Below are 23952 nucleotides of genomic sequence, written 5' to 3' on the forward strand. Positions count from 1 at the left end.
TTTTTTGCAAGCATGAGTTGAGTCTGCAGTCATGGGTCATGTCTAGGTGACTCTGATGATATTCTGTCCTTGGTGTGCCAAACATGGGGCTCCAAGCTCAGTGTCTCCTGGGGGGGCTTCTCTGCCCCTGACATGTGCTGAGGGTCCACAGCCTGTGCATTCCTGACCACACCATGGTACTGGGCAGGGGCTGCTTATGCAGCCCATGGAAGTTTGGCCATGAACACCTTGGCAACAGAAATCCTGTGCTCAGATGGGTCTGTTTGGTATGGCTTGGTACAGGACCATTCTTTCTCCTCTGGCAGAGTGTTTGCACAAATTGTTGTCTGCTCTGGTGTAGTTGCTTATTCCTGGTAAATCTGCCAAGGCAAAATGCTTTGCAAGAATCCAACCTATGGTGTAGTTGCACTGAAGAGTTTATTCCAGTACTTCAAATACATCTAGAAATAGTTAATTTTTTTAATAACAACTTAAAGGCTGCACATAATAACTTAGACCATCAAAAAAACATAGAAGAGGCAGAGGCTGCCCTTGCACCAGGGTGAATAATCTGAGTGTCCACCAGTACTGTTTAACAATGGGCATATAGCAAATTTCCTTCCTCTTCAGGTTTTGTAAACATCTTTTCCTTAATGTAATAGGAAGGAAAAGAAAAAAGCTTTTCCTTTCCTCTCTAAATCCAAGGACTTAATTTGTTGTTAAATAGCTGGTCAGGGGTGTTTTGCTGCTTAAGAGGCAGAGATGTTTTCTGTTCCAGAGGAACAGGGTAGCTGAGTACTTCTTCCCCCTGCTTTCCCCCCTTCCCCTTAACAGCACGTGCAGCCCATGCAGCCTGTCTGTCCTATTCCAAAAATGTCACTGGGGGTGGACTGGACAGGGCTGCTGGGACCAGGCAAGTGCCCACCTTTGCTGTGCAAAAGGGGTTCTGGCTTCTCAGAGGCCAAGATGAAAATAAGGTTCAATACTTGCAAACAAAGGTCTGGTCAGACAATGCTGCATTTCTCTTGCAATACATCACGAGGGTATTATCTTGAGGAGCAACAAGGGACATTTTAAAGAAGTAAAAAGTCTTACTAAATATATAGAGAATTTAAGGCATTTTAAAGACCTATGAAAGCATTTTATATGGGAGTTGCTGGGGAGTTTCTCATTAGCCTGACTGTGAGGCCCCAGGGAATCTTGGCTGAATTGTCTGGGGCAAACAGAGCAGATTCTGTCTTCTCCTCAGGAGCCTGCAGACCTAAAAGCCTAATTTTTTTGTGTCTGCTTTTGAGGTAGCTGAAGGTATCTTGTTTTTCTCTGCAGCTACATGATACAGTACTGATCAAGACAGAGTTTTGGAAATAGGGAACTGTGGGCCACGTGCTGAGTGCTGGGGTATGACACTGGGAATGTCTCGGTGCACAAGTGTTTGCAGAGCGTGGGGATCCTTTGCAGTGTTTGCAGCAGGAAAGGCCTCTCAGTGCCCAACCACCCATTAGCACATAACATTAGTGTAATTCAATTATAACATTCCAGAAATCATAAAAATAAATTACAGGTTGGTATTCCCTGCTTTCCCCATTAGCTCCAAATTTCCTGTCCCTGCTACCAAGCTCACAGCAGCAGCTGGGCACACGTGTGAGGGACATGTTAACACAGCACAGCATGGGGAAGAAAACAAAACACAGCATTTTAGGACACAGATATTTGATGTTTTTCTGTTAAGATTTCTCCCCCGTGTTTTTTTAATGCAGTACACTACTTTAGATTTTTAATTGCCTTCTGCAATTTCTTTTAAAGTTTCCCTCCTTTCAGAGGAAAGAAAAGGGGAAGCAGTAGCTTTTCAAAAATGAACCACAAAATAAAGGAAAACCACCCTGTGGTCACACTTTTCCCTCTCTCTTATGCTTTGCATGGCATCTCCCAGCTATGTAAATCAAAATCTTCAGTTGGTATCTCTAGAGGAGTAACATCTTGACACAATTTGGAGACTTATTTTTTCTGCAGGGCTACCAGAGCCCATGCTGGGGTGTTTTTAATGCTGTTTCTGCTGCTTGGGGCTCGCATTGCCTCTTCCCTCCTGGCTGTTCCCTCTGTTCTCCTCTTTCAGTCTTCTGATCCTGGTGCTTCATTGTCTGCTCCCAGTGTTGAGGGTTTCTGTTCTGTAGAGTTGGGTATAATTTTGACTTCTTGGGAAAGCTGGGGTCTCATGAAACAGAGACTTGCTGCTGCAAGTGTTCTTGCCTTAACTTCTTCCCATTTTCTGTTTATTGAGATAAGTAACAGAAAATGTGTCCTCCCTCCTGGATGCCTGTTTTGACTACACAGCTGCTCATCCCCTCAGCTTTTCTCCAGCACCCTGGGCTTGCACAGTCCACTGCCTGGTGCCCAAGAGCAAGAGCACCACCCTCCCAGGGCCCTGTCCCTTGTGGTGTCCCTGTACCCAGAGCTGTCCTTGCCCTCTGCCTGTGGGCATGGGCTGGGTCAGGAACATTCAGTAAGCTCGGGTGAGGGAGATTCCACAGACACCAAATCCCTTTTCTCTATTCCTACGTGCTTTGGATTTTTTCTCATTTAACTTCTAAATGCAGAATGCAGAAAAACAGAACATGAAATTCTGGGATCTCTGCTGCAGGGCACTGGATAGGTCAGTCACAATTCAGAGGGCATTGGGAACCTGTTATTTGGCAAGTCCTCTGAAATTACCTGTCCTGAGTCCCTTCACAAGCTCAGATATCTTGTAGAAGCTGATTTCATTAGTGAATCAATTTGAGAAGATTCGATTACAGTGGGTAAGGATTTCCAAAGAATTAAAATCTTTGAATTTAGCAAAGAACTTAAGAGACTCTGGTAACTTTTTTAGTTGAGTACTGTTTCAGTATACTGTAAGATCTCAACTGGCTTTCTTATGTTGGTTTTAATAAATGGTGTCCTTGTCCCTGCGTTGACCTGTGGGATGCAGACCAGTCAGTGTAGTCTCAGGTTCTCAAAATTTTAAACATCTGCTCTGGAAGCATCCAGAACCCAGAAAAATTCAAACAAGAAATAAAGCTTGGAATGTTTGCAGCTCGGGTTACTGCATTCCCTGCTTATTGAAAGTTGAAATTTTATTTTCCTTGGTAATGTATGGATTTTTACAATGTCACATTGTAATGTGTTCTTTTAGAAGAGAAAATAAAAATAATTCTCACTTCCTAATTATATATTTTTAGCTTTAATATTTTACAAATAAATACTGACTTATATATATTTATATATATATTTAAAGAAAGTACTTTTGATAGTTTTTTATCAAATGGAAGATGAAGTAATAGAAAGTACCTGATACTCAGATAATGTGGTGGGTGAACATCTTGAACAGATGTAAGATTTTTGTAGCTGGATAACACAAGAAGAAACAATACATGTAATTATAAACCCTTCCCAGATTCCTCCGTTTATAGGAGTCTCCAGCACAACTCTCTCTGCAGGCACGAGGGCTTCCTGCGAGCAAGCCTCTGCTCCCGGCACTCCCGGGCTCCTGGGACGTGGCGCTGCAGGAGGAAGCTCCTGGCTGGAGCGACAGGGAGGTTCCTGAGGGTCCCTGAAGTCCAGGCAACATCCTGCAGCTGTAGCACCTCCAGGGCAAGGAGAAGTGTAAAAATGGGATTTGTCGGTGCGCGACACGCGCGCGCCATGGAAACAGCCAAGCTGCCGAGGCGGCGCGGCTGGAGCGGCACCGTAGGTGTTCCCCTCTTGTTTGGGGAGGGAATCTCCGGCAAGAAGGAGCGATCTTCAGATGTGAACACAGCATGGGTGTCAGTATTTAAATTAGAAGTACACACCTGTGTATTACGGCGTTTCCTAGAAAATACTTACTATTAAAAATGTTAATTGGGAAAATTATAGCGATAGCACAGAGGAGGAGAATTAATTTCCATGGTACGAGAGGCGAGGAAAGGAAAGCTCATTTCAAAGTGAGCTGTCGAGTTCTCCCCCTACCCCATCACCCACCCCTTCCCAGGCTTCTCAAAGACCATGTAGGCTGGAAAGCTGATCTGCTTAAAGGAAGCTGAGCAAGTGCAGTGCATTGCAGTATGTCATTGGTGCTCAGCTTCCCAGTGCCTGAAGCCAGCCCTCCTGATTCTACAGGCTACATCCATGAAAGGGAGGATTTCTGCAGGGTCACAGCCCTGCCTGGCCTTGTGGACTGGTGTGCACTGGGATGCCAGCAGTGCATGAGGACTGGTAATGAGCAGCAAGGTTTCAGTCAAGTCTAGAAATATCTCTGGGGTCATCAGGATAACCTCATCTGAAATCTTGTGAGCTTGGTGTACATGCTGGTGTGGGGCTGCTGTGGATCTGGGGATGCTCCCATAGGGAGCCAGAGACACAGACATGCCACCAGCATGGATGGTTGTATACTGATGTTCTGGGGTGGGCAGGGGCCAACCTCCCCAGGGTTGCATCCCTGTCTTACCAGCATTTTTCTCCCTGTGACAAGTGTGCTTTTTATTTAAAGGTGTGCCTCTTGGCACTTATTCTGCTAGGAGATTGTAACACTGTTATTTCCTAGCACAGACTGAAGGTAGGCAATTGCTTTCATGGGTGGACCATCAAGAGTGACCTTCCTGGCTCTCCTGGGCTTGCTTGGTCTCCTCCAGGTGTGAAAATCCTGGTACAGGATCTGCCATTGAGCTGAAGTGAATGCTGGAGAAGAGGAAGGCACAGGATAGCACCTTCCCATCTTCCCTTCCTGTGTTCCTTTCAGTGGGGCTACCTTGTTCTCTCTTGCTGCCTGAGTGAAGGGCTATGATTAGATAAAAGGGTTTTTTTTGTTTTTAAACAGAAGTTATGTCTGTTGTCTATGGTAGCTTTCAGGGGCACTAGGAGTAATGGGCTAAGGTAGAGCAAAGGAGATGCTAGGCTGAATATCAGGAAACATTTCCAGTAGTGGTACCTAATAGCCTGATATTATCTTCCATTACTTTGGTAATTTACAAACTGGACTGGACAAAACACTTGAAAATACACTGTAGGAATGGTCTTACATTAGCAGGGGGATGGATAAGATCACCTGATAAATCCTTCTCATCTCTAATTGATCCAATTCTGCTGCACTCTGGTTTTGCTAATCTTAGATTTGAGCAGACAGAATGGTCAGGCGAATTGTGCTTTCTAGAGCTAATTTCAGTAAATATTTTTATGTAGGATCTCAAAGCACTTTGCAGATGCTAATTAAGCCTCCCAACTAAGTAGGAAGTCTTCCTTGTGCCACATACCCACACCACTTTGCATTATGCAGCATGCACATTGCTGCAGGTTGACCTTTCCCAAAGGGCTCTGGCTTCAGGACTGATGGGCACTTGCCAGCCCATCCTGCTTTGAGTCATTTCTGCAGGTCAGTGGCTTTTTCCAAATCTGTCTTGTCTGGCTGGTAGGAGGGGGGAAAGCTGAAACCATGCTGCCGTAAGAAGTGGCTGCAGTGGGTTTTACCTTTGTTAAAACAGACAGCTGGAGAGTTGAACAAAAGTCTCCTGGTGAACAATTTCATTGGTTTTCACAGAAACTTGTTCTCCTTTGACTGGTTTATACTTTGCAGTTGTAACTGGTAGCTCAAAGCTCCCAGCCTGAATTAATGTAGAACAAGAATAGTAGAATATATTATGTTGGCCTGTTGCTTAAACAAGAAAAATCAATAAAATATAATGCCACAGTGGTGGATCCTCAGTAAACATTCTTCTTAAGAAAAAAACAAATTGTGGCAGTCATGAGAATGGGATTTTATAAACAAGGTTGTAAAAGAAGGAAAAAAAAATGGAATGAACAAGCTGCACTGCCTTGGGTTCTGCGCTGAATAAGAACATTGATATGAAACTCTGCAATGAAGAAATGCCTGTAATTCATGATGATTCGCCCAAAAAATCTTTGCTTGTTCAGTACAGGAAACAAGGATAATTTGGGTTGGAAGGGACCTCTAGTGGGTCTTGCTCAACATTGACCTGACTTGTAAAAGTTTTGTAGCCTTTACTAGATATTTTTTGGTTATATTCTCTTAAGCTGTTTAGCTTATCATGGACCAAGAGTCCAAGTATTGTTACTGTAGTATAAAAATGTGTAGCAAACAAAAATTAAGGCCATAATAGAAGATATGTTTGCATTTCTGTCATTTGGTATCTAAAGTAGCCTTTTTCCAGTCTCACTTCAAGGAATTACAATGTCACTGTCAAAATAAACCAAGCTCATCTCATAACCTTGTATTTGTTGTGTATAAATTCAAATGAGAAAACTGTTAGATGGGACCATTTATAATGAGGTTTGAGATACCCTATAGCTCTCACTTGGAGACAAGTGACCTTTGTCATCTTTGGGGCTGAGTAACAGCATGATGAAGATTTAATAGATGTGTGCAGAGACCTGGCAGTAGACTGAGGTGTGTGCCGAAGAGGTGCTCAATGTGTTTTGTTCTACATATTTCCATATTTTTAAATTCCTTGCACTTGGAACTGGAGTGCTGCCTCTTGGTGTGTGCCATTACCTGTGCTTCCTTTCTCCCATGGATGGCTTTGGTGCTCGTTAGTAGAAATTATTAGACAGTCACAAAACACTAAAGAGAAAGGAATAAACCCACACACTTTGCTTGGAATCAGTCTGGGTTGCATAAAGCTCTGACAAGATCAAGCCTCTAATTAAATTATCTGGCACGTGGGCAATTCTGTTCTGAGATCCGCTGAGCTAATGTGTAGCCATTAGCTCATACAGCCACCAAATCAGAAGTACCAAAGAGACAATTTACATAGGGCCACAGCGTGTTTTAAAAAATTCTGGTGAGTTGTGAAGCCTGTAATGTTAATTGCCAGTTAGCACATTGTAATTGCTGTAATTATTTGCAAGTAAAATGATGTAAGGGACTTAACATTGTACTTTTCTTTAACACTTCACATGTTGGTGATCCACTAAATCTCCCACTTAAGACTTTTGCTGGTTATCTAAGAGCTTGACAGTCACTTGCTGAAGTCTGATCTCATCCACAGCCTTTCCATTCTGCCTGTTGGCTTTAATACTGAGCGGTGGCTCTCTGAAGTCTATATTAAAACCAAAAAAAAGCAATAAAATAATAAATGCAAATGTCTGCTGCTGACCAGTGAGAGCATAGCCAGCCCTGCAGCCGGCCGTGCTGGAGCCCAGCTGGGAGAGAGCCCTCAGCACAAATTGCCAAGTCTATTGCCTCCCACCGCCACGCCACGGAAGTGGGCCAAAAGCTCCTCCGTATGGGATTAAAGGGATGTGTAATAGATTAAAGATCAAAAATGTTAATTAAGAAATGGTCTTTTCTAATAAGATGCCTTCAAGGGCATGGTACCAAAAATGAGGCAATATCTCATTTTGGCAACAGCTCAGGGTTGTAATGAAGCTGGAGAGGGGGGGTAAGGGGAGAAAGAAGGGACGCCTCCTGTTCAAGGCAACTCCTTCAGAAGGGGTAAATCAATTAGCAGTAAAAATGTGAGGCTCCTCTGAATGCTGCTGAACAGGCTAGGTTTGAGGTACATGTTTTAGCTTAGCCTTTCCTTGAGGATAAGCTGGTAGTTTGTGACAAATAAACAAAGATTCCTTCAGTTTACTGCTATTTAAACAGCCTGGTAGTTTGGCAGAAAATAGCCAGTCTTGTTGAATGCTTTGAAGCACTTGCAGTGAATCTGTTCAATATATTTTAGTGATGTAATCATCTAGATATTCACCATCTTTGTTGCTGGTTGAAATTTCTAGGTGTAATGTTTGGGTAAAGGCTTATTTCTCCTCAGAAAAGGGGAGAGCCTCCACTCTGTGCACTCCTGTTTCAGGCTCCTGCAGCAGTGGAAGTTTATGTTTTACAAATAAACTTATGTGCAAGTGTTACTTATGTGTTTCAAACACAAAAAGTGCTTTTAAGAGCTGTGAAATATTATTGCATCCTTATGACCAAAGAAAACATGCTTTTCCTTAAACTTGAGTGTTCTAGTTAGTGAGGCCACTTAGCATACTCATCAAAGGTCCAAAAGGAAAACTGATGTTTAACAGTGCTTTTTCCTTGTGGCAGAATGATGGGATTACACATTACTTCACCCCACAGTTTCCCCTCCAAGTGTCTTGATATACTGCAAGCTGCAGCATTTCTGAAGGAAGTTATTTGCAAGCATAAAATGGAGGGACCCTGTAGGCAAATTTCTTCCCTGTTGGTTGGAAGTTTTTGCTTGGATAAAGAAAACCACTGACATGGTGAGACCTCCATGTAGTGTGTGTATGTGTTTTAAGGCTCTGACTGTTTGAACCAAAGCCAGAAAGAATTTTCAATTTGAGAGAAATACAGTGGGAAAGTGCTTGCTGGTTGTGTCCCTCTGTGTGTGTGGTGAGCTGGGGCTGACTGAAGCACCTTGGCAGAAAAAGTCCTCTGAGAAGGTTTTGAAATGTAGATTTGTTGGTCTGACTGTGTATATTTTATTTTATTATATTGTGCTCTGTTTGAGAGGAGGAGTGATGGTTTTCCCCATTCAGACCCCTTGAGCTGGGCATGGTGTAGACTTGTGCTTATTGGTATTATTTAGCTTGGATAGGGGCTATAGGTGACTTAAATGACACTAAATTCCTGTGCCCTGATTTTGTCAGATGAGTAAATACAAATGGAGATAGTGGTTATTTCCATTCACAGAGTGCAAATCAGAGAACTATTTCTTTCTTATTCAAATAAGATGTTTTTGTGGTTTGTAAATGTATCGTTTTGACAGACTGATTAGTTCCATCTTGATTTCACTTATGGTTTTTGTTAAAAGAAATGTGTAACTTGGACTTGAATTAGCATTCCCCCAAGAAGGGCTATGTCAGGCCATTCCTGCTGACACATCAAGGAGATGGAACTGTAGCAACAAAAAGATCAGTGCTGTTTCTTGACTATGAAGCTTGCTTAAAAGTCTGTAAGGCAGTGTTTTGAATTGAAGTGTTCCTCTACATAATTTTGACAATATTAAAGGCAGATAACTATAGTCTGTCCTTCTTCTTTCAGTGACAAAAGGGAAGATTTCAATTTTGCACTGTTCATTTAATCAAATATTTGCAGAAAAATGGTTGGTTTGTAATGCTGTCATTACTTTCTACAGAATGTGTGTCCATTATTGAAACTGAGAAAAAGTGGGCTTAAACCTTGATAGCAGTTCACACCAGACTCTCTGCAATTAGCACAGAAGTCCAAAGACCATTTATTCTGCTAAATGAATGAGAAATGTTCTGTGTAAAAAGCATTTGGCTTCTCTTCCTGGTTTGTATTAAACAAAATACATTTATTGCCAAATTTCCACAGTGACATCCAAGAAGCATAAAGAAAATCAACAGGACTAGCGAGGTATAACTGAGAACAGCATTTGGTCTACAATCTAATGAAAGAAAGGTTGTGCAGCAAAAATATACTTTTTCTGATTAAGGTGAATTTCAGACAGAAATCTTGCACAAGTTTGGAATAGTTGGATAGGTAAAACAATTTCCAGACACGATGTTTGCAAAATCAGTTTTAAATTATTTTTTTCCCATTTTTGTCTTATGTGCAAACAGCCATGGTGATGAAGACATGAGGGATATCAGTTCTGCAAATGCTCTTTGAATCTTGGGGTTTGTGTTGTGGTGAAAAAGCATGGGTGTTTCTGTATAACAGAACTAAGTAATGTTTTATTTTTCACCCTTAATTCCAAAAGGTGGTGCTTACTGTTCATGGTGGTGTGTGTGTGAAATTAAGTAAGAATTGGTGTTTCTCTTCCTCAAAAATAGTTTTTAAAAACTGGAGACTTTTCGGTGTATTTTTTATGTTCTGAGGTTGTAAGCCTGTTGTATTTTAAATAGTTGCAAACAGCTCAGAAAAGCTACACCACAGGCACTGGAAGAGCAGTAGAGCCAGCAGTGAACTATTAAATAAGACATCCTAAGAGTTAAGTGATTTTTAGCTTGATCCTGTAATGAAATGAATTAAAACCATATCTGGTTAATGAACTCTGTGGCCAGACAGCAAAACTGGTCAAGGATGTAGGCAGTGGAAGAGGTTTGGAAACAGACTCCTGGCTGTAAGAGCAGAGGAGGGACCCAAATCAAACCCCAACCCTTTTTGTCCACACCCATAAAAAAGCCATAGGAGTAGGATAAGGTTGTCAACTCTGCATCTTCCTGCCAGTCAGCAACTAAAACACATATTCCATAATGTAAAGAAAAAAAGTTGGGACTAGGTTCCTCCCAAAAAAGTGTCTTTTAAAAAAAGGGTAATTTTGTTATGGTTACTAATTTTTACCTTGACAAAGTACACAGGGAATGGGGCTGCTAAAGAGCGCATCAACTAAATTAGGGTTAATTAGAAGTTCTCCCAGATAGCTGGTGCTTCATCAGCAACAAAGCAGCATGTAAATAAATCTAATTTCTCTCCAAATAAACTCTTCACAAGCTTAATTACAACAGCAACAATATCTCCCCCTAGCCCCCCCGTTTTCATTAGTGGGAGCAGCTCATTATGAGCAGTATCTGGTGAAGGCTATCATGAGCAGGCCAGAGCTGCCCCTCTCACAAGTGTCCTTTGAGGCCAGGAAGAAGTGAAGGAACTTCCAGCCTACCTGGAAGAGCCCAATTAAGGTAATTCATGAGAAATTTGAGAAGCAGAAAGCACTGATGGAAAAAAAAAAATCCAAATAACAGCACTACTATGTTCTAGAGAGACTTTATTAATTACTTAAAGTGTTTCCAGTATTTGGATTATTTGCCATCTTAATTTCTTCACCTTTATTACTCATTTGCCAGCAAAAAAAGATGAACTTCAGGCTTAATCCATCCCTTTTTATTCTTTTTTGCCATCCATCATTCTCATGGTAGATCCAAGTGCTCTTTCAGTTCCTGGTGCTGTGTACATGCTACTGTCTCTTGCTCTGACACTTGGGACCTGCTGAATGAGAAGAGGGGCTGAGGGAAACCCAACTTTAAAGTTGTTCTAGCTTTAAGCTTTCTAGGTTTTTTTTTGTTTTTTTTTAATGTCTTTTCACACTTTCTTTACCACATAGGGCTAGAAGAAAAAATGTAGGAAGATATTAGGGAAAAAAGTGTTATCATTGCTAAAAGGATCGCCACACTGAAGGACTAGTGCAGCTCATTGCTTATTCCAAGGATAAACAGCTGAAAACCTCTATCCAGAAGTTAGTTATCACAGGGAAAGTGCAAACCTGGGTGCCAGTTTCAGCTGGGTGCAGAAGTGCTCTGCTGAGGGCTCATTCAAAGGAATTAATTTATTTCATTTGGTGCTTGATACATTGTCCTCTGTGTTTTTTAGAATTTTATTTTTGTATCTAATACTGTTGAAACCAGTGAATTCCTTATTACACAGTGTCACGTTTCAGCCGATCCTAAATTAATAAATGAGCAGCAGCAGAATAGCATGCAGCACAATTCTAACAGCATGAGCTGCACAGAAGTATATTTCACTTAGCTCCAATTTAAATACTCTGCTTTGCTCAATTTAATTATGTGAAATTACTGAATTAATGGCTTTGTCAAGTGAAACGTGTAGGACTTCAGAGTTTGGTATTAAGGAAAGAAATTAGAAAGGAAATCTGAGGTACATTAATTTTTGCGTGTGGGCTTGTTTTAAACACAAACTGAAATTTAACTGAGCCCACAGCCCAAAAACACTCGTTTTAAGCCCAGGGAAGAGAGAAAGAGCAAGAAGTGGTAGGAAACTTCCTGAGCCTTGTTGGCTTGTGGTGATCTGCTGGGCAGGTTTGGTGTGTGTTTGTGAAGGAGGAGCTGACCAGGGGCACATGGGTGGGAAAAATGCAACATCTGCTTCTCTAGTACCTTGGCCACCTGTGAAATACCCTTTCCTCTGCTGAACATGATTTTCTTATCTCTTTTCTGGTTGAGAATTTTGTTATAACAATTGCCTTCTTTCATGTTCATTAACTGAATTCTTTTGCTGTGTTTTGAATCCCTGCACCAAGACACAGTGCCCAGCCTGGTGCTTGGTTGTGCAAAGATGCACAACAAGACCTGAGGGTAACATTTCTGAAAGCTTGCAAGCCCTGCCCTGCAGAAGCTGTTTGGACACGTAGGTGCCTCACTCCTATTAATTTCCAATTTCATGGGTTTTTACTACAGTCTGTTGCCACTTGTGAGTATTAGCCCCCCTAAATCACTTGGGCTACCTACAGATGTCCCTCCCAGCCATAGCTGGAGCAGTGTAAGGGTACTGGTTTTTTGTTTTGCAGTTTCTGCTCTCTGTGCTGGTAGTGCCCAGCTTGGAGGCTCCCCTTGAGCAGCAGCGTGAGCCTCTGCCAGCAGTAACTGGCTGCAGAGAGACTTGAACATGCATTTGGGAAAACGTGGCCTTTTCCTCAGGTGCATTTGAAACACTTTTTTTTTCTTTTTTTTCACCCCCCCATAGCAAGCCAGATTTGTAGAGAGAAAGTCAGTGAGGGTTTTTTCCTCCAAATATGATGTGGGCTATTTGATCAGGCTATAAAACCCACAGCTAAGTTGTGGTCCGGGTTCAACCCTCTGGACCCTGGATAGAAACAAGAGTTTTACCCCAAAAGCTAACTCCACAAACCTGGCCCCACTGAAGCCTCTCAAGTCTTTAATCACAGTTTTGAAGACTTCCAGGCACAGTTATTGCAGAAGTGGGTCCCTTCTTTGCTCCTTCAGCTGCACATTTGTCATTCCCGATGGAAAATGATCCAGGCAGGTTCTAAGCAAACCAAGACCCATGAGAAGGTCAGTGAAATAATTATTGCTTTCTCTAATTTGCCTGCATTTTTCTTCTTACCCCAATACATTTTTTGCTCTTGTTCCACTTTTTCCCTCTGTATTGATCCACCCCTTGGTTCCTGACAGTATGCAGAGGTCTCTCTTGCTCTCTCAGTCCTAATGTTCTGGGGTTTTTATAGGTATAAAAGTAGGAATGTAAATGCTATCTGTAAATGCTACCAGTTTGTTTCCAGCAAAACCTTTAAACAAATTCGTATTTCAAGAATGTGAAAAGTGCATTTTGAAAGGAAATATATTCAGAGGGTATTTTTGTATGGAGTCCTTGCTCTGCTTACATCTTGCTCCTGTGTGCATACACTTAGGGCTGTACACTGAAGACACAAATTCTCCAGGACCAGAACTTCCTGCAGAAAGGGCAATTCAAAATCCTGGACCTTATAGAGGAACAATAAAGGAATCTGCATTTTGAATTAGGCAAAGGGACATCTAAATGCATAGTAGCATTTATTGCTTATGGTAAATTACATCATCTCTAATTTTTCTCTCTTTGAAAATCAACAGAGTTCCAGCAGCTGCTATTTTGAGCAGAACCAGTCAATACCTTATTTTTGCATTTGATATGCAGCTGCAATAACAAGCCACATGTGAGTTTTATTAAGCCTTCTGAATATTCTGCCTGTTCAGGGAGCTATAGATTTAACTTTTGCAGATATCTGCCTTTACCTTGAAGTAAAAAAGTGCCAAACAACCCAAAAGCCACAAAAAGAAAAAACAACAAAAAAAGAAAATTGTTCACACCATTTCCTCAAAGAGAGGAAAGAGTTTGACATGCCTATGTATTAAAATGTGATTAAGAAGTCCCATGTTAGCTGTGAGTGGAATTCCATAGAACTGCTGGAAACAGAACACTTTTCTTCAACAAAGACTTGAAAATCCAGTAAGTTGAGTTTTATTAAAATATTCATATACCTAAATAAAATTTAAGTTCCATTTTTTTTCTGAAAAGTTACATGTATTTATTAGAGTACGATGGTCGATATTATTTAGCAGTTGTATGTGAGAGAGGGAAAAGCACATTTTTATGAATAAGTGCACTTCTCTTTGAAGTTAACACTTGCTGCATTCTAATTTCTTTGTGCATATAAATGAACTTTATATCTAAAATGCATGCATTTAGAATGCATTTTAGATCTGGTTTGATTTGAACCTCATTATTAGAATTGAAGGTGGCAGTTACTGCCATTCAGATGCACCTTTGGAATCTGGAAGTGGATAGCAGCATCTTTTTTCAGAGGCAGATAATGTGTTCCATGGCAATCACACACCTTGAGCAAGTGGATAGAGTCTTCTGCAGATGACTGTGGAGCAGTTTGGGTGCAAACACGTTTTCTGATTTGGATGCCACAGAGGTGCACAAAGCAGATCTTCAGGGTTTTAAGCCTTTTCCAAGGAGGAGGCCCCAGTGTAACAGGGGGTGCTGCTCTCCTGGCAGCCCAGTGTCTGTCCCTGTCCTTGGAGAACACCCTGAGGTGAGTGACCAGTAGCTGGACAGTGTCCCACAGTCAGGTGCTTCTCCAACAAAACACTCTGGAACACCCTGGACTGCTCTGCTCTCTGCCTTCCATTGCATTCCCTAAAATTCACTTACAATGCTTTTTGTGTCAGGAAAGTGTTTACATCCCATATTTATCCTGTTAAACTGGCTGCCAAACACTGAAGAGCTGATAAACGCTGTGCTGTTAACACTATAAAGTACAATCCCACTGCTGCTTGCATGCAAATAAATAATAATAACTCAGCTCTTTGTCCGCTTTTTGGTGTGTAAGTGCATTTGTCACATAGCATAGTAACATCTAAATCATTTTAGTAAAAGCACTAGAAAGGCTGAAACATTACCTGCAGCTACGATTAAGAGGAATTTTACTCTTTGGTGGTGTTTATATGATTTGCTTATTTGATTTTTTTAAAAAAACACTTCTAAAATGATATGATACTTAATCACTGTTGTTGGGTTTCACTTTTTAAAAACCTTTCACAGTGTTGTTTCACCTTCCTAAGGACTGAGGGATTGGTCTGTAGGCTAAAAGTTACTGTGATATACTCATTAAATCTTTTCTTGCAGCTATTACAGACACAGATATCTTTTTAATGTGCTTGGTCAGTTTTGAGGCCACTATTTCTGTTACTACCCATAAATCAGTAGCAAGTATTTTTAGTGTCGTCGGTGAAAGGTTAATAGAAGTCCATAATTTTCAGACATCTCTTTCGATTAGCTGCTCAGAAATTTCCTTAAAAAGGAGGTGTAAATTGTTCCACTACAAAAACTGGAGACTGTGTCCAATTTGTGCATAAATTGAAATTGTCTTTCTAATAGACTCTTTGGAAGGTGTGGGGCTGCCTTCAAGGTAATGATTTAAACATAAACTGACCCTTGATGAGGGAGCTGAAGTTTCAGTTTAATGTGTTTCTGCAATTTTCCTTTGCCTTCAGTGCCTTCAAATTCCACACAAATAATTCCTTCATAACAAGTGCCTTTTCAGAAGATGTATGCTGCTGACAGTTAATATAAAATTATTGCCCCTGAATGCATTTTCGTAATTACTTCCCAGAGAACTGTCTTTGTGTTAGAAGACATTTCACACTTTAGTAACATAAGTGTTTGGGGAGAACATGAGTAATAATTACAGGCGGTCTTTCAGTGAAAATAAACCTAAAAAAATTACAAAAAAAAGCTAATGTTAAAGTTGGTTAGAGACAGTGAGGAATTTATTCATCACATTATGCCTGTCTGTATATTTTCCAAGTTTAATAACCCTTCAGTAACTAAACTTAAAAAAGCCATAAAGAACAGAGAAACTGCTTTCTAATTTTTAAGCAATAATGAAAAGTGACATGCTTCTAGAGACAGAATAAAGAAACTCAATCTGAATGCTCCTATAGGAGATTTCTGCTATAATGGAAAATGAAATGGCTCACAGTTTGATCAATAAAAAAATTAACAGCATTTATTTAAAGGTTGCTCTAGTATGTTGACTAATGGATATTCTGGAAGTCTTGTTCCAAGAAAACTGGAGTTGTAGGGTGAGTTTGTGTATGTGAGTGTGATGTGTAAGAATCATTGACTGAGCAAAGCCAATGGGTTCCAGGCTAGATGCTGGATATATACGGTATGCTGTTCTAGAGAGCTTGGAGCCAAGACTGGCTGTATAAATAGAGATTATTCTGAGAGTTGCTGCACACAGCCCAGCAGGAAGGTTGGACTTGCATGGAAGCAAAGATGGCAGACTCTTGCTTTCACTGGACAAAACAGGGCAATTGTACTATACATACATATCTCTAAATATATGTAAGGTGTATCTCTTCAGAAGAAATAACAATGTAGAGGTGTGGGCAGGCTCAGGTGGAACCAATGCACTGCAGGGCAAGAGGTTTGCATGTTACCCATTCCGTGTTTGATGTCTTTGATTGCTACAGCAAAGGAAAGTGCAATGAACTGCCAGTCCTCTGCTGCCTGTTCCTGCCACTTTCCATGCCTTTAAACTCCAGGGAGATGCTTGAGGTTTTCTTAAACTGCTGCTAATTTGAGCAAAATTGCATCCAATCTGAAGGAAGATGGACATTTTCCCTTAGAAAATGTTAGTGTTTCCCTGAGAAGTGTTGTGTAAGCAAGCTAAGAGAAGGCTGCTGAGAGGCAGCTGTGGGATAGGCAGGGCCAGCAGAAGCAGTTGCAGTGTTAGTGCTGGCACCAGGTATTCCTGAGGTGCTTGGAACCCCTTTCTCTAAGAGTGTGTGTACCAGCAGGTATAGAAGGAGGTGTTGTACCCTACTAAACTAGTTTTTCTTTGCCAAGTTGAAGAATGCTGAGAACTTTCCATTTAATTTCAAATTATTATGACTTAATACATACTGGAGAGTAATAAGGCTCTGTTGTGAAATGTTACCATGTGCGCTTCCTAAAATCTCGGACTTTTGTATTTTCTTATTAACACCCTTCACATGAAATGGTATTACTGTGTAATCTGTGCTTTATCCCATGGGTTATGATGCAGAGATACCCAGCACTGAACACTCTCCCTCTTCCCTTGCCTTTCCAAAAGAAGCTCTTGCAGCCACCGTTGCTGCTTGTTGGTTGCTGTCAGAGCCAGACAAATGACAGCTCGCAGAGGCTGCAGCAGTCATAGCCCTAGGAGGGCACGGGGAGGTAACAATATGCAATTTTCATAGTCTGAGGGTAGCCTTATCCTACTGTTCTTCATTACAGTACTGCAGTGAGATCAATTTTATTAAGTTGTAAGTCTTAGGAGGCCAACACCATTAACTACATGCTGGATCAAATAATTTTTTTGGTATTATGATTGTTTTTTTCCCCTTGTTGAGGGAAGGCAAGATCTGATGTGTGGATCTCTTCAGCCTGGGAGAAGCATTGCACAGTGACTGTCAGCAGGATTGTGTGCCTGCATTTTGCTCGCTTGCCCTGTCATGTAGTCATCCCATGTGGTTTACCATTGCATGAATAGACTGTGGTGTTCCATGCATTATTCCTTTCTGGCTCTTTGTCTTTCAGCTAGGCACCTTTTTTCTTTACCACATGTGGTTTGACACCATGTGAAAGTGGTATGCTGCACTGCATGGTGGAGGACCAAACCTGCTTGCCTTTGATGCACATAGTGATGATCTGATGTGTGGAATGAGCTGCCTTTGATACCTGGTCCTGTTCCTAGGGCTGGGATTCAATCCATGCTTTCTGACCTCGTTTGCTTGGCCAGAGCAGATTTTTGGCAGCTTTGTGTGGATATGGTTGCAGAGGTTACAGAAACTCACAGGAGGGCCCTGGCCCATTGAGAGGTAGCATACACACATATCTGTGCTCAAAATGCAAGTGTTTAAAAAAGACATCTTTTTAAATGTTGAGGAGTCACAGAGTGGGAGTAACCAGCAAATGCAAGACTGCATCCTACAATGAAGATTTCAATTTAAGTTTGTTTGTGATTTAATTACTGAAACACTAGCGACTTTTTTTGACATCTATTTATTCTTTGATCACTAGTATAGAGAACTTTGGACTCTCTATACAGCAAAGACAACACTAAAATGTAGCAAACCACATTAAAGTAGAAACCTCCCCCACACTGCTTTAGCATTTGACACTGAGCAAAACATTCACTAACGAACGTTTAGATTAGGCTTTTCCTTTAAGTCATTTGTCTCTTTTGTTCTCACTTCCTAATTATGGATGAAATTTCCTTTCCTTTTGTCTTGCTGGGGTAGCCCTGTGGCCGCGGGGCAGGAAGGCTGCACCCCTGGGTGGGCACTGAAGGGCTCTGCCAAGCCCCAGGAGGTGTCAGTTGTTTGCCAGCACCCTCCACTCCTCCAGCAATTAGCTTTTATTTCTTCTGTGCCATGTACTTTTATCACTTGTCCTGCATCTCAGGAAAATTTCTAGAAATAACTGTAGTCCTTTGTGAGACCTTTGTTTGTTTTTTTTTGGACCAAGGTAAGGAGCAAAGAGATGCCTCTTTCCCACTCTTCATTTTACCTTTTGCCTTCCAGCTGCCAGACCCAGGCAGTGCATGTTTGTGTGTGTGTGTGTAAATGTTTATGTGGTGCTTTGCAGAGTGTGACTTTGCAGCTCTGTGTGGCAAAGTTGCTGGATAAAAAATGCTGCCTAGTATTGCCTCAGTGTGTGCCTGCTAAAAAGAAGCAACTCTTCATGGAAGCCCCATAATTGGACCTATTTAAAGCCAGGCATAACCCTGCACTAAAAAGCATGCTCCTAAGTGTAGCCCTAGATTTAAAATAAATCCCAGCTTCAGAAAGTCTACAGGCTTAAAAAAAAATTAAAGAAAAGCACCAGAAAATTTGCTGTCACAGAGACAGAAAGACTTGCCTACCCTGTATTTTGTTGACAGAATAAAAAAAATTTCAAGTGTTCATAATTGATTCCACAGATGAAAAAGTACACTGAGGTTGGTTTCTTTTCAATTTTTCTGGCCATATGTTGAAAGGTGTTACCCATTTCCAAGTGTTTCAGTGGAAACAGGTAGGCATCAGCATCTTTCCATCAGTATGGATCTGGCTTTGTTGTGCCTTCAGTCCTGCCCCATTCACCCAAGCCCCCAGAGCAGTTTGCTGTGGCTCTTGTGGCTGGGCTGAGGCTGTGCCATGCTGAGCTCCAGGTACAGTCCCAGTCTGGTGGCAGAGCTGTCTGTCTGTCCCAGGCTGACTGAAGAAGGGAAATCTGCTCTTGACTTGAGCTGAACATGGTACGTGTAATCTGTTTTCAAATCCTTGGCTTTAGGAGTGCCTTGTTCCTGTAACAGAGCTGTTTTGAACGCAGCTCAGAAGGCATTTCTACTGACTGCAACTTTTAAACTAGGCCTTGGGGAATTCACTTTTTCAGCTTTGCCAAGTTTGCCACATTCCTTGGACCACCAGGTCAGGCAGGAACACTCCCAGTTCTTACTATGTGTCCATTGAAATAGTAACTTTCTAGAGCATAAACTGGCTTGTATAGAAAAAACCAAGAGCCATTAACAGCATTAACTTTAGTGGCAATTAGAGTAACATATTCCTGACTGTTGGCCAGATTGTTTAGGTCATAGGGTAAAATATTCTTGTGTAAAGCCCTGCAGACCTTCCACTGTGCTACAGGGGGAAGGTAGGGAAAAAAAAAAAAAAAAAGAAAATAAATAAGCCCCCCCAACCCATTTCCTGACATTATGGGTAGTGAGGTGTACTTTCAAGACTGATCTCTCAAATTGTATCTTCTCTTATTAAAGAAGATTGTTAGAACCATCATTAGATATGGCAGGTCCCTTAAAAATGACTCCTAACACCGAAGAGTTACCCCCTCTTTGGAACTGTCAGTGATCTTTTTTCCTGATATTTATCCTGGTGCTGCCAGCAGTTCCCTTCTGCTGGTGTTTGCCCACAGCCTTGTGCTGAGCACACCACACTGGTGTGAGCTGTGGTGCTGTGCTGCCCTTGCAGTGGTGTTTGGTGCATAGATTTCTCCAGGCTGATAACTGTGATTATTGTGAATTTTTTTAAGCCACTTAGATAGAAACTACTTACTATTAAACTAAGCTCACTAAAATCCAAAGCTTAAAAACAGAATCTTAAAAATTAGCAGTGGCAGAAAATATATCTATCTGTGCTTGATGCCACAAGGCAGCCACGGATCTTTGGTGACTGCAAAAGCTCCTGTTTGCTCCGGCAGCCAAGAAACCCCTTTGTTTGGTGGTGCACAGCCATGTCCCCTCAGAGGCAGGCCCAGCTGCCATGCCAGCAGCACTTTGGCCTCCTGTGGTGACCCAAATGCCTCTGGCAGTGTGCTTGCACCCACAGGCGAGGTGCTCCTGCAGTTCTTGCCAGTAGGAAAAGTGCAGGTTAAATTTGTGAGCTGCTACAGCAGAGCTCTGCAGAAACGAATTCCCGAGGAATGCTCGTGGCCTGCTGTCCTCATCAGGGAAACTGAGCTCATTGCGGGAGCAGCTGGGCTGCCTTTGGAGCTTTTCCTTGCTGGCTGGACCACCCATTCCCATCACTGCCCTGGCTGTGCTGCTCCCCTGGGCAAGGAGAGAGTGTCTCCCCAGGGCCGCCCGCACCCCACACACCCTGCTGGCAGCCTGTGCTCAAAGGAGCACAGACAAAGGTCAAAAACACAAGGAACACCACAGTATTTTCTCAGCAGTGCTTGGTACTTGCAAGGCAAGCACGAAGTGTGCAGCTCTCAGCAGAGAAATCTGAAGACCATTTTGTTTGAAGGACAGTAACACCGAGGTGTGGCAGACATATACAATTCCTTCAACTCGCCAAAACTAGAAAAAAATCCCATTGTAAAGCAGTGTTGCATTTGCTAAATAATTTCTGCAAGCTTCACTCTTGTGTTATTTGACATATAACTCTGTCAAGCAACGACGCTTTTGAGAAGTTGCCTAGAGGATCAGATTTCCCATTCAACAGGGAATTAAAAAATGTTTCTGGAATTTTGCTTTGCAGTGGGGAATCTATTTTCTTATCTCACATTGTACAATTTATTTTTCCTAAAGCAGTGTGCTAAATTATTTGTTATTGTTGGACTCGGTTGAGCAGCTTTATCCCTGGTGTAGTCACAAAGTATTGGAGTAAAACCAAAGATGAATTTGTCACTGTGTACTCACCAGATCAGCTGGTCTTTAGGTTAACTCTCAAAAGACAGCATTTCTGCTAAAAATATTAGTGAAGGTCCCTTAAAGCTTCCCAAAGTTGCCTAGAAGCTTTCTTCTTCAGGTTGTGACGAAGTAGGTTCAGAAGTACTTCCCTGAGGCCTTTGTCAGCAGGCAGCATGGACACAGGTGCCAATTCTTTAGGTTACATTTATATACTTGGACTCTTTTTATAGGTTTCTGTCATAAAACTGGAGAGTTGACATTCTGATTTATTAACTATCAAGTCTGCAGGCCATAGGCTTTAAAAAGATTGAATGAGTTAAAATGTTTGTGATTGCAGTCTGGAATGAGACATTGTACAAAGATGTGCCAAGTAAATATGACAAAATGTAAGTGATAATTTGAATATATACATTAAATGATGTGTGAAATAAAGCGAAACTAGCACAGGTCTAAAAGTGACTTATTATTTGGTGAAATAGTAATATAAGAGAACCAGAATTGTGGGTTTTTTTCATTATAAGATATTTTTATTTAAGGAAGAGGCTATAAAGCATGAGGTTCACCTAGTGACATTTTATTGAATAAACATAGAATAGATGATGACTTACAATATGGAGTGCTTAGTGAGTGATACTTTTTATAACTAAATCCTTAAATTCATTACTGCTGTGTAAGTGGCATATCTGATTTGTTAAGATGAATATTATATCTCGCCCTTAATGGAAATTTTGTAGTGAAAAGGTATGTATAATTTAGCAGTAAAAGAATCTGAAAATGTGCAGATCAGTTAACTGCTAAGAGGGAGGCTGTGACACACCAATGCAGGTACTGATTTTTAATGTTTCCATTTCAATTGGAAGGTACGTCATGTTACGAGCGCTCCATGGAAAGCAGCCGTGTTTTACACCAGCTGATTTATGTTACCATGCACAGAGCAGAAGATGGTATGAAATGTGCTCTGGCTGGATAGTGGTAGCAGAGCTCTAGTAATGTGTGTGTCTGAACTGTAGTGTTTGTGGTAACCAGTTTTGGTTTTTAGCAAATTTTATTTTTAGCTTTGCTTCATGTTCTCAGCATTGGTTGCCCTTAATCTTTTTGGCACTGATCTGATTTTAGAAACAATTCACCTCTCTCTTTGCTGGTCCTCCCTTAGTGGCTTAAATCCCAAATGCATCCCAAACCAACAAGGTGGCATCTCCCTCCTACCTGGCTGAGAGCAGCTCCTGGGTTTTTGAGGTCAGCTAGTGTGCAAGGATCTCTTCTGCTGGCAGAGTCTGTGGTTCTGTTTCACTTTCCAAATTACTTCCCAAGTGTTCCCATCATGCTGACAGGATGTATTAGGAGCATGAGTGCTTGTGGAGGCAGGTGAAATAGTGCAGGTGTAGCACCTGGGGCTGTATCACCTCTGTTGTGGAACTTGTGTGCAGAAGAGGTGGAGGCAGCTCTGTCTCAGCCTGGCCACCATGGCTAGTGTATCTAATGGATGCTTTCCCTGCTGAGAGGGCAGCAAGGACTTAAATGGGAATTTTCAGGTCTGTGACCTCTCCAGAGAGCCCAAGCAAGGGCTGTCTTCAGTGCTGCATGGACTGGCTTCAGGCACATCTGGGTGTCCACTGGGGCCAAGGGAGTGTCCTGGAGGCAGGAGGATGTGGCTGCAAGCTTATCTCTCACAAAGGCCACTGAGGGTGTCCTGGGTGGAGTGAGCAGCTGTCCTGCCACTCATCCATGGGTACAGCCAGTTGCCCCCTGTGTAGAGCTGCCACCTGAACGGCCCTGGGGTGCTCAGCCCCCCACATTGGGCAGTTTCTGGAGCTGTCAGAGGACTCAGTCTCCCTCTGCACAAATGCAGATAAAGACTTGGGGGGAGCTGGCAAAGATGTATGTGCTAGCCCACACTCCAGCCACAGACCAAGATAAAAAATATCAGAGAGACCTGAAGGTCAGATGTACTGAGTCTGCTCTCAGCTAGGTCAGCACAATGTCAGGCTCATCTGCCCACCCAAGTGCCTCTCATTAGTTCAGCAAGACCTCTCATGTCCTGGGGTACCTGTGTGCTTTGGGATATTCAGCTAGTGCGTTTTTTTCACTTGTTGTTACTAATATTGGGGCTTGGGGGTGGTGGGAAGAGGAGAGCAGTGAGAATTAAAATTCAGCACATGCCTTTTCTTTGAGGGCTGTAATTAATCTTGCCAATTTTTAAAGCTTTGAGAATCTGGTTAAGTGATAAAACACTAACAACTTTATATGACAGAGTTAGGAGGCTCCAGCTATACACCCACCAGAGAAGATTAGGAGAGAGTGTTTGCAGGATTCGCACTAAGCAGCAGAGAATACAGTTGAGAATTGTTGCACCACATGATATAAAAACCACATTAATATAATGAAAGGTGTCGGGAATAATGTGAGAGCGGCTGTAATTAAATGTATCTTAATAAGTGCAACATCCTTCTTAAAGCTCTTATTTTTCAGACCTCTCAAACTTAGAGGATGTTCTTGCTGTTGGCAGGTGGCCTGGGAGGAGAGCTGGAGAGCGAAGCGAAGGACAGCCGGGCCCTGGAAGAGAGGAACAGTGTGACGAGCCAGGAAGAGAGAAATGAGGAAGATGAAGACATGGAGGATGAGTCAATTTACACCTGCGATAACTGTCAGCAGGACTTCGATTCACTGGCAGACCTGACTGAACACAGGGCACACAACTGTCCTGGAGGTAATGTTAAACTAGCTTTACAGTTCTGACAGGTGGTTAGCTGGGTAATTGGACATAGCAACAGCTTGAGGCCTCAAGTGAGATTAAAGAATTAATAATGTAATTTTACAGTTAATGTAATTTTATTGTGGTGCCTTGGGTAGCCTTTGTTCACTCCTTTAATAAAATTAAAATAAAAGCAACAGCTTTCCAATTGGAATATGTCAGTAATTACGTTAGACAAAAATGTTGTGGGGTTTTTTAATGCTAAAAGTTTCAGGCAGGTATTTTTCCCTCTCTCTCAAAATGTAGGAAGATTAAAAAAGTTAAATGACTGAAGTGTGCAAAAATCCCAGGGAAAAAGGCCTCTGAGCCCCTAAAAGAGGATGATGA

At 41.8% G+C, this 23952-nt stretch overlaps 1 protein-coding gene across 3 annotated transcripts in view; it reads left to right on the forward strand.

Annotated features, from left to right (window-relative positions):
* The window catches only part of ZNF423 (zinc finger protein 423), a 228128-nt gene that overhangs the window by 42570 nt on the left and 161606 nt on the right, over nt 1-23952 (forward strand). For all 3 annotated transcript variants that reach the window (XM_079316105.1, XM_079316106.1, XM_079316107.1), the window contains one exon: nt 23380-23580. In XM_079316105.1, coding sequence (XP_079172231.1) covers nt 23380-23580 — 201 coding nt within the window. The remainder of the gene's footprint in view (nt 1-23379; nt 23581-23952) is intronic.

Source organism: Erithacus rubecula, assembly GCF_903797595.1.
Source record: "Erithacus rubecula genome assembly, chromosome: 12".
Taxonomy (NCBI): domain Eukaryota; kingdom Metazoa; phylum Chordata; class Aves; order Passeriformes; family Muscicapidae; genus Erithacus; species Erithacus rubecula.